Source organism: Astyanax mexicanus, chromosome 5 (assembly GCF_023375975.1).
Source record: "Astyanax mexicanus isolate ESR-SI-001 chromosome 5, AstMex3_surface, whole genome shotgun sequence".
Classification (NCBI taxonomy): domain Eukaryota; kingdom Metazoa; phylum Chordata; class Actinopteri; order Characiformes; family Acestrorhamphidae; genus Astyanax; species Astyanax mexicanus.
Window position 1 is genome coordinate 24,403,257 of NC_064412.1, and position 11,576 is coordinate 24,414,832.

Below are 11,576 nucleotides of genomic sequence, written 5' to 3' on the forward strand. Positions count from 1 at the left end.
GAGTTTCAGAAAAGGTAATATTTGATTGTATATGTGCTAGTATATGCAATAATAGATACTATTCGTAAATGTAACAGTAAATCTGTATATCTTATTTCTTTTTTTAGGCAACTGGACAGCCCTATGAACAATATGCCAAGATGATTTTTATGGAACTAAACGATGCCTGGTCAGAATTTGAGAGCCAAGGACAGAAAGCTCTGTACTGAGACTTCCAGCAAACGGCACCATTAGAAAGCCCATCTTACAGCTGTTAACAACACAACCAGTCAGCATGTGGTACCCAACTCCATCCTCTCAACACTCCTATCTGCCCTCCTCATCTTCCTGGATCCTGCTACGTTTAATAGACACTCCACAGTCTTCGCCTGTACAGCGTGATACAGTGTCAGCAGACTGGATGACTCAGATTGTGGTTTTCCAGGACTGGGTGAATTTAGGCATGATGGTGACAGACAGGCATAACCGACATATCTTTTTTTTTTTAAGGATCAAAATGAGTATCTGCTCTGTTTTTGTAGCTGGTTCGGTTTCATTGTGGTGGAAGGAATGTGAAGTTTTTTTTTCTGAACATCTTACAGAAGAGAGAATTATGTTGCAGAAAAATGCAGATCACGTTTAGGTCCAGTATGAAACTGAAGTGTAGCCTTAGTGATACTCAGCAAGGGCCTTTCCAGGATTGGAGAGCAAGGATCAGAGGTTTGCAATAGGACATGTTAGCATCATTGTCAGCACTGTCAATACATTACAAGACAAAAGCCCAGCGAAGCTTTAAAGCACTAACTTGCGCACACTAACACAGTGCTGCAGGCTGCTGAAAGAGCGCTACGGACTTCGGATGAACGTTTATAAGCTCTGGGGACAAAAAAGCACAGTAAGAATGAAAGCCTAGTGCATCTAGAAATATCGCTTATCGGTTACATGCTCTTTGGTGTTTCAGAAAGCTGCTTATCTCCCTATTTTTGGCGATGCGTTTAACTAAATCTGTGAAATAGATGCTAGCAGTTGAGCTTTCTCCTGGTTTCTACTGACTACTGTACTGATGTATGTGTGTATGGGATGTGCTGCACTGTATTTAATGATGTTCTGTTTACAAGAGTATATTCTTAAGAGCAATGGTTTCGTCACATCATAGGAAGAAACTGGTGAACAATAATTGAGTAAAAAAAACTGTTATCTAATATTCACACAACAGAATCACTCCAACACACTCAGCTCAGTTAATTAAAAGAGTAATAAACAGCTTCCCTAATTGGATAAAGTGAGGCTAAAGTGAGGCTGTGACCAAAATTAATCCCCACCCCCTTTATTAGTATTTCTCTATATAGGGAGAGACTATTTGGTTTACTAAGTAGCAGTAAAACACGAGCCTGCACTGGTCACATATTCAAGCACATGATTGGCAGAGTAAAGTTAAAGCTAATTTTGGTGGATATGAAACATATATTTGGCTGGAAACTGATGTAAAAATTTGGCTCACTGTCAGCTCAAGTTTTTCCCCTGTTGGTTGTTTAGTAAGGACACTCAAAATTCATTTTGGTCCACATTCAGCTCATGTTGTACTTTGCTATATATTTTTATGATTGCTATGAGTTTATAGTGTCCACAAAATCATGTTAAAATGACACTTTATTCAAATATGGATAAGGAGAAAAACGGCAACCGTACTCATTTCGGTCACAGCCAAAATGTATGTCCAGCAAACCCTAAACCCAAAGTTTAGGTTAACTTTGAAGAATTGAACTCAGATTATTAAATTAAAGAAAAACAGTAAAAAAAAAAAAAAAAAAACCTTCAGCTATCAGTTCACTCAACATTTGTTTTACCTTTCTGACATTTCTTACATTTACAAATGGTCAGTTCTAACTGGTAATGTTTTATAGATTTTTGTTTTCTCAAAAGGCAATAGGAAATTGTCACAGTATGGCAGTAAAGCATTCTACTGTTCATTCATATATACATTACATTATCGTGAATAGACAGACATAGAACTCAGTAGAATGTGTATAATTTATTTAGATAGACTGATATTATTATTTCAAAATGTTTTTTTGTCTAAAATATTTATGCAATATTTCTTAAAATCGGATAAAACTGATAATTCAATATAGTATATAAGTACATACAGTATGTCTTTTTTAAACGGTGATATCATTGTAGCAGGATATTGTCCCCCTCTTAATATTCACTGACCTGACGACTAAGTGTCTAATAGCTAAAAAGTTACAGTGTCTAGTTAGGAGGTATAATAAACTTTCTGGGTCACTTAAAAGACACCTGGGTGTCATATGGAAGTGTATATATTTTAGTGTTAAATTAATTCCAAGGAAAAAAGGTAAAATAATATGTCTGCTCAGTTTCTTTGCTGGACTCTTACTGAACATTTTTGGGGGCTATAAGAGTGTGTGTGTTTAAGTGAGTGTGTGAATGTGCGTGTGTATGAATCTCAACATGACTGTAATTCTCCTTCTATAAGATTATCCATTACAAACAGGTAAAAGCTACATTTCTTCTTCAGCCACAGGTGTCCTTTATTTATTGTGACATATCATTTAAATTTTCACATTATAAGGCGCATTTTAATAGACACTATAAGGAACTTCTAATTCAGCCGGTCTCCCCGGTGGGTTCTGGTGGGGTTTAGCTAACTGAGTTAAGTAAAGCTAAGCTAAGTAAACAAAACTGTAATAAAAAAAGACTTTCTTATAAAGTCAAACAAGCACTGAATGTTAATCTACACAGATTTTTCTTCTGTAAACTGATTATTTGGGTAAGTAGAGTGCTTCTGTTTATTTACAGTAAGCTTAGATTCACGAATTTCTCCAGTACTGAAACTGGAGCATTAGCGGCTAACTACTCCAGCAGTGCTAGCCGGGGTTAGCAGCAGGCTACAGGCCGATAATACTCCCCTCTAAATGGGGAAATAGAGGTTAGCTGTTAATGCTAATGATACTCCAGCCCCGGTGCTAGAGAACTAAACTGAAACTCCTGTATAATGTTGCACTTCATCAGAGTGGCTTTACTGCTCCTTAATTCCTGACTGGTAAAATGCATACACATTGGATTAAAAGGTGCAATTTAGATATTTGGGAAAATTACAGTATTAAGTTTTAAGTGCACCTTATAGTGAGAAAAATACGGTAGGTCTAAATATACACCAGATAAGCATAGCAGTATGACCACCTCTTTGTTTAGACACACTTTTCCATTCGTTTTTATCCACATTTAACTCCACTGAGCACTTAGGATCACTTTGTAGTTCTATAATTACAGACTATAGTCCTTTTGTTGGTCTGCATAGTTGCATAGTCATTGGGGTTTTCCTCCTTTAACCATGTTCTTCAATGTTCAGCACCAGAGAGATATTAGAGATATTATGTGCTTGACACTGGCATGGGGGTGGTGTGTTAGCGTGTGTTGTGCGGGTATGAGTAGATTAGACACAGCACTGCTGCTAGAGGTTTTAAACACTGAAGTGTTACTGCTGGATTAGGAATAGTCTACCAACAGTGGCCTGTGGGCAGTGACTTCTCATCTACAAGGTGGAACAGTTAGGAAGAGGTGTCTAATAGAGTGGTCAGTAAGTGTACACAGTGTTTAAAAACTCCAGCAGAACTGCTGTGTCTGATCCAACACACACTAACACCACCACCACCAAGCAAATCAGTGTCACTGCTTTGTTTAATGAGTAGTGCACCACCCAAATGATACCTGCTTTGTGGTGGTCCTGTGGTGTAACCAAAGAACTACATTCTGTAATTATAGAACTAAATAGCTTGATCAGTGCAGTCCTTGTCACTGAAGGACACTGACGGAGTGTTAAAGCTCAACTTTACACTTCCCTGGTGGCTTGTGGAGTGTGTAGGACTGTAAGTGGTACATAGGCCAGAGGTTGTCTAGCCACAAAACTTTATCTGCCCTTTCTCTCTCAGTATATTTGCACTTGAACGACTCAATAGAAATACAGTTAACAGTAGCTATGTGCTTTAACTTACAGTACCTACATGCCCATTGCTGTTTCACATCATTTTCCTTTCAGATATATCATAGTGAACCACTGGAAGGGAGACTGTTTTTGAGATTTCTGGCCAGTTTTCCTTTTTTGTAGCCTATTCTCACTCATCTACGTCTCTCCATCCACTGGACTCTACAGTTCTACAGACTTGTTTGAATCCACGTAAAACTCTCAGTGGTTTGGTTTACTGAAGGACTATCATTAAAGGAAAGACCCCTCCATTGGGGATGGAGTGTCCACCTCCTTCTCTCCCTCTCTCGTGGACTAAACTGAACTATCTTGAATCTTAAGGATGTCATGTTCTGAAGCTAACCTCTGTGTACAGTAGTGAATGTGTGGTGTTCTAATAATCCTGTCCTCTGTGAGAAAGTGGTTTGGATACAGCTCTGTGTTTGCCTGTCTGCTGTATCAGTATTACTGAAAAAAATGTGAACTTTATTTTCTCGTGTCTTCTCTTTCTGTTCCCCGCCCTCAATCTGAAGCTGTACGTAACGTGCGCTGCACAAATAAATGGGCAAGAGAGAAAAATGTGATCAGTCAAATTCCATCTTGTTCCTTTTTGAATTATGTTGAGTATATTTCACACTTCTACTTAGTGATAAAACTCCTGCATCCGGACTGAAATAAAAAAAAAAAAACCCAGGAGGACCAGTAAGTTTTTTGGCTTTCTTAGTCACATAACGCGTTCAGTAGCTCCTCCATTTCCACCTGCTGTTGTGTTCATGTGGATCTCTGTAGAAATGCACCCAAAGTGTAAATACGGTGCATGACAGTGGACAAGTAGCCATTTTATTAAAAGCCTGTAATTTTCTCAGAAGACGTCTCCTCCAGACCTTCAGCAGTGGGCACTGAATATGACTTTCATGTGAATTATAAAAGAACAAATCTCCCCTTTATAGGGAGTAATTGTGACCCCATGTATAACCCAAATAATTATTTCACATTTATTTAGTTTTTTTCTTTGATTGCAGTATGAACAGTATGACAGTATGACCCCAAGCTATTTCATGTTTTATTTGCTTGACTTTTTTTTTTATATATATTATTTTATAAAATAATATACATCCATTCCTGCATTTCGGCCCCGCAACACATTTCAGAAAATGTTCACAAAAAAAAAAAAAAAAAAAAGGTAGTGTTTCCCACTTTTTTTATGTGGCCATTCTTCCTCACAGCACCTAGGGCCAGTTGTTCAGAGGTAATCTGATCGGATTTTGGTTATCGGATTGGATCAAATCTGGAAAACGGGTTGTTCAAAAGGGAAAGAAGCATTCTGAAATCGGATCAGATCACGTAATCCAATCCTAGTTTGTAAATGGATCAAACCTTCAGTTTCTGTTGTTCAAAACTTTTCAGTAGGATTTGGATAACTTTGATCCAAAAAAACAGGATTACCCTGATCCCAACAAGGGGTAGGATTTCAAGGGGGATTTCAGGAAGTAAATGTGGTAAAACTTTAAAATCAAAGTTTTAAAGTAAAAAAAAATACATTTGTACAATTTAGTGTATATACATTTACTTCTATTTTGCACTTGACCTGTTTAACCGTTACAGTAATAAAGTAGACATTGGCTACCAATTAAGCCTTTTACTATAGTAACGTAAAAATAAAAACAATCTTGACCCCATTAAATAAACCCCCCAAAAGATTTCAATAACAAACAAAAATAATATATTCATTTTTTCATCTACGTCACTGTCATTCATCACTGTACATTAATGTCAAAGAAACATTTATCAGATATGAAGCTGTCAAAAATAATTTCGAACAATTGAAAAGAACACCAGAGTTTGTTCTGGTTCTTCAACAGGCTCAGGTGCATCATGAACATCACAGAGAGGGACATTGCGTCTGGTAGCAACATTGGGCAGGACAATACATGCAAGTGTTATGTTGCATGCTCCCTGTGGTTCGACTCGCAAATAGTTAAGGCATGCAAAGCGTCTCTGCAGAACACTCGATTGCTCGTATTGTTTTGCAATAAGCAGTATCTTGTTACTGCAAGAAAAGGAGTCATCAACCCCTGTTGGTTCTTCTATCTGTTTTTTACATAGCTGGTAATCCGGATTAGGTAATCCTGAAAACTGTGTTTCTGGATCAGGTTGATCCAATCCAATATTGCTTTGAAAAACTGGCTTAAAAGTAAGACAGATCACCTGATCCTGGATAGCAAAAAATGTGATTACCAAATCTGGATAATTTTGATCCGGATTACATTTTTTGAACAACTGGCCCCTAGCGATTAAGTGTTTCAGGTGTTATTTTGTCTTATTTATCCTGCAATCAAGTTTTAAGACGTGTAACCATTTCAAAATTCTCCACTTGGGACAGATCAGGACTGCATGCAGGCCAGTCCAGTACCCCTTTTTCCACACCCTCTTTTACCTGCATGGACATCCCTATAAAAGATGTGGTCCTGAAGGTATGAATTGAATAAAATAAATGATTTGTTTTCTCTTTCTAGTGTATCATGATATTTAAGATATTTCCCCAGAGGCAGATTTTGTGTGTTTGGATTCAGGTCTTTTTTGAGGGGCGCGAGAGTGTGAGAGCGTTTTTATGCACACCAGCCTCCTCCCATGTCAGCGGATATTTTTAAAGGTGGGAGAAGTTGCGACTAAAAAAAAAAAAAAGAAAAACAAATGAACCCCAGCACTGTGGAAAATTATTTATTAATATAGTTAATATATATTTATATATATAAATGAATTACACATGTACACAACCACATCCATTTAATCATGTGGCCACTGCTCCCTACACAAGCATTTTCAATCATACATGAGCATAAAGTTCTTTTATAAAATTGTTTCATATACCCTGTGCAGCAAATCCACACGAGCCTTGCCTATGGAAAAATAGGCAATGGACTAGTAACACATGTAAACGTGTAATAAATTCTGCTTGGGAGAATGCGAATATAACAGAATTTGGTATACATTTACAGGTTAATAACATTGTGAAGGATAAGCAATAATGTGAATGCAATTAGAATTACAAGTGTAGTTTATCCCTTGTGCCTTATCAAGATACAAGTGTGTTATATATTAATTCAAAATATATTAGTGTAATGTCTTATTATAAAACATTAAAATTATTATTATTTTAAAAGCTGTTAATAAAAAAAAAGAAAGAAAAAAAGAAAAAGGCCCCTTGTCCACTCAATACACAAAGCCTTTTCAGGTTTTGGCCACCAGATGCCGGTAATGTCCAATGTGTTAAGAAGCTCAGAGTAATGAACCTTTTTTCAATACAGTTAGGAAAAAGGATTCAGTGCTTCAGAAAGACTCGGTTTGCCATCACTACTAAACAGAGTAGACTCCTACATGGTGTGAAATGTATAGGTGCACCTTTCTTACCTGCCTGAAACCCCAGGTGTCACAAATATATCACCATATAAAACAAAGTTAGGAACTACAGGTAAAACACCTAAAAATCAAAACAGCTCCTAGTAACAAAGAGTAACGAAAACTCAGTAAAAGAAACATGGAGACATGAGGAACATGGTAAAATATCCAACCTGAGAAGCTCCAACAGGCGAGACTTAAAACTAATCACGCAGCACACAGTATGACAACAATACTCTCCACAGCAGCCATCTTGGATACTGCATTTAAACTATTAGCTTCTCCCTCAATAATCCAGACCGGCAAAAATAGGGGAATTGTGTGCACGGTGAAAAGAATATCTCTATCGAGCTTAATTTTTCTCCTCTCGGTTGTTTTATTTTCCTCTCAAACTCACAGTTCTCCTCGCGCGCCATGCAAATTACCTGCGGCTTTTGTTTTTGCTTGAGCAAGGCTTTTGTGCTGATAAAGGTGGTTTTGACAGTTGGGGGCGGAGTCAGTGTCGCCTTCCTCAGCTAATTCTATTGGCTGATATCTCCAGGGTTTGTGACGGACGGACCTACATGAGCCGGAGGAGGGCGAAGAAAAAAGGACGGCAGGAGAGTTAGTTAGCTGGCTATGCTAACATCCAAACAGCCCGCTCTCCGGCGCTGTTAGCCCGGGACCGGCTCTCTCATTCAGAGCCTGGAGCGACCGACCCTCCGGCTCTGTCTGCCCGGAGCGACCGGTTCTCTCGTTTATAGTGATGGGTCTGACGACCCTGAAACCTCGACACATGCGCCGAGCTGTCAAGGTGAAACCCCGTGTCGGTGCGCGTATCAAGTTAAGGAAAACCACGTGACCGATACACTTCCTGTATCGTTTGGTAGCGATGGGTCTGACGACACTGAAACTTCAGCGCATGCACCGAGCAAACAAGGCGAACCCCTGTGTCAGACCGCGTATCATTTTAAGGAAAACCACGTGACCGATGCATTTCTTCGCGCAGTTGCTTGCAATGACTTTCTTAGTCCAGCAGATGTCGCCATTAAGTGATACAGCAACACAGTTTCAACACAGTGTCGTAATTCGTACAGCGCACGAGGAAAACTGTGAATTTGAGAGGAAATTAAATACCTGTGAGGAGAAAAATGAAGCTCGGATATTTTGTCCAGTGCTCACACAATCCCCTTTTTTTGCTCGTGAGCTTCAGATTTCGCTCGCAAGAAGTTAATTTACACACGCAAAATATTAAAACACACTGGTTAATTTTTTTTTACCTGGTATTTTTGCGCTCCTGATGTGACGCCATACGTAGCACTTTCAGTTCAGGATGAGCCAGAAAGAGAGAGAGACACTGTCCTATTTGTTTTTGACATCCAAAAACACATGCAGTTTGACCAGAAGCACAAATGTATAAATACAATCACCATTAATGGTCATTTTTAATACAATTAAAAATATATACATATATGACATGAATATATGTATACTGATATTTTGTTATCTCCTTGGGCCAGTTGTTCAAAAAATGTAATCCGGATCAAAATTATCCAGATTTGGTAATCACATTTTTTGCTATCCAGGATCAGGTGATCTGTCTTACTTTTAAGCCAGTTTTTCAAAGCAATATTGGATTGGATCAACCTGATCCAGAAACACAGTTTTCAGGATTACCTAATCCGGATTACCAGCTATGTAAAAAACAGATAGAAGAACCAACAGGGGTTGATGACTCCTTTTCTTGCAGTAACAAGATACTGCTTATTGCAAAACAATACGAGCAATCGAGTGTTCTGCAGAGACGCTTTGCATGCCTTAACTATTTGCGAGTCGAACCACAGGGAGCATGCAACATAACACTTGCATGTATTGTCCTGCCCAATGTTGCTACCAGACGCAATGTCCCTCTCTGTGATGTTCATGATGCACCTGAGCCTGTTGAAGAACCAGAACAAACTCTGGTGTTCTTTTCAATTGTTCGAAATTATTTTTGACAGCTTCATATCTGATAAATGTTTCTTTGACATTAATGTACAGTGATGAATGACAGTGACGTAGATGAAAAAATGAATATATTATTTTTGTTTGTTATTGAAATCTTTTGGGGGGTTTATTTAATGGGGTCAAGATTGTTTTTATTTTTACGTTACTATAGTAAAAGGCTTAATTGGTAGCCAATGTCTACTTTATTACTGTAACGGTTAAACAGGTCAAGTGCAAAATAGAAGTAAATGTATATACACTAAATTGTACAAATGTATTTTTTTTTACTTTAAAACTTTGATTTTAAAGTTTTACCACATTTACTTCCTGAAATCCCCCTTGAAATCCTACCCCTTGTTGGGATCAGGGTAATCCTGTTTTTTTGGATCAAAGTTATCCAAATCCTACTGAAAAGTTTTGAACAACAGAAACTGAAGGTTTGATCCATTTACAAACTAGGATTGGATTACGTGATCTGATCCGATTTCAGAATGCTTCTTTCCCTTTTGAACAACCCGTTTTCCAGATTTGATCCAATCCGATAACCAAAATCCGATCAGATTACCTTTGAACAACTGGCCCCTTAGGTTTGTCTCTGTATTGTCTGTAATGCAGAATGATTTTGGGTGTTTGTGTGTGTGTGTACCAGAAGAGGGAGCCTTACCGCTGCACTGTAACCTCTCATCTGCTCCACCACTGCAGGCTCAGGATCCATGGCATGGCATCCATGCAATCAGTCTTTGGCACTGCTGAGAGGTGTTTCTCATCTTCCTATACTGACAATACCTCTTAGATTTTCTGTTGGATTTAGCTCTGAAGAGTTGGCTAACCAATCAAGAACAGACATGTCATGGTCTGCATTTGGTAGTTAGTTTTAGCACTGTGGGCAGGTCCTAGGTCCTGCTGGAAAATGAAAACTAGTCACCTCAGTAGTGACACAACTGGCACTTTTTGGCAGGATTATGCTCACCTACACACGGCAAGTATTTTCTAGGAATGTCTAAACCATGCCCAACCAAATGTCATTTTGTATTCAGGCTAGAGACTTTGCCCAACAGGGTAACAGATAGTTTAATTATATACATTTGTGCTAATATTGTAATCACTTCCGTATATATACAGTGTAGCATTCACACATTTAAATATGTATTGTTAGTGTGTTATTTTATGCATCTGCTGATGTCTTGGTGATTTGGATCACATCAGTTTACATGCAAATTTTTGCCTTTCCACCAGGTTTCAGCTTAAAGACTGTTTACCTGTTAGCAGTAGATGTGTTTTACACCCACACAGTGCAGTTATTTTTTTCAGAAGCTATGCTTCACTCCCAAATCACACACAGTCAAGCCGACAAAGCTCTAGCTTTCTCTGTCTCAGCTTTGTTTCAGTCAAACATTGGCATTGTGGTTTTCCCGCCTTTTTTACTCACCTTCAGGCAGAGCTGCAAGCTCAGCTTCTAGGAGAAGAGACACAGAAAAAGCACAGGAAATACAGGCACAGCCATACCATTATCTAATAGAAATAATATTATATTAACAATATTTACACTAATATGACCTAGGTTATGCAATGTTATAAGCATTTGTCTGCCCATTCACCACACACACAGGGGCTATTTGGCATGGCCAATAAACCTATTTCAGGAAGTCGAAGGAACATTGAGTATCCAAATAAAATATGGCAGTCGCTGTGGGGGACACAACATACACTTCACAGACAGGAGAAGACCAGATCCAGAACTCCAGAGATGTACCACACACTATACCTTCAGTGTCACTGTTTTTGCCCACTGGTCTCCTCCTCTGTGCAACTCCTACCTTGCTTTTCTACATACAAAGTAAAAGGTGTGCCAAGTGAATAATTTCCACATAAGCAAAACCTGAATAAAATATATATTAAAACAGTATTACTGCTGTCAATTCAGTGCATCTTGAACTTGGATGTCATTGTGCCATCTGGATCTTCCCTGACGCTTCCCTGATGTGTCCAGGCTTTTGAACTGCTACTCAGACTTATGGTACAACACTAGCTCTCTCTGTTCTTATAGAACCCGCCTGTGTGTGTGTGTGTGTCTGTCTGTCACTAGTTATATCATTAATGGAAGCCCTGTTGATACAAAAGTGATGAAAGGTGTTGAGGTTTGCACACAGAGAGCTGTACAAATCCTGCTGTGAGTTAGAAGGGCTCAATTGTCCTCCAATTTCCACAGTTTGTTGTAATAGATGTTCCTGCACTGAGGACATGCATA

The 11,576-nt window shown here is 38.6% G+C and overlaps 1 protein-coding gene across 1 annotated transcript in view; it reads left to right on the plus strand.

The window, feature by feature from the left end:
• Window positions 1–4,548, plus strand: part of dnajc6 (DnaJ (Hsp40) homolog, subfamily C, member 6) — a 40,293-nt gene extending 35,745 nt beyond the window's left edge. The window contains exon 19 of the mRNA XM_049479531.1: window positions 108–4,548. Within this exon, the coding sequence (XP_049335488.1) occupies window positions 108–209 (102 nt within the window). The 3' untranslated portion in view covers window positions 210–4,548. The remainder of the gene's footprint in view (window positions 1–107) is intronic.
• The last annotated feature ends 7,028 nt before the right edge of the window (window positions 4,549–11,576 follow it).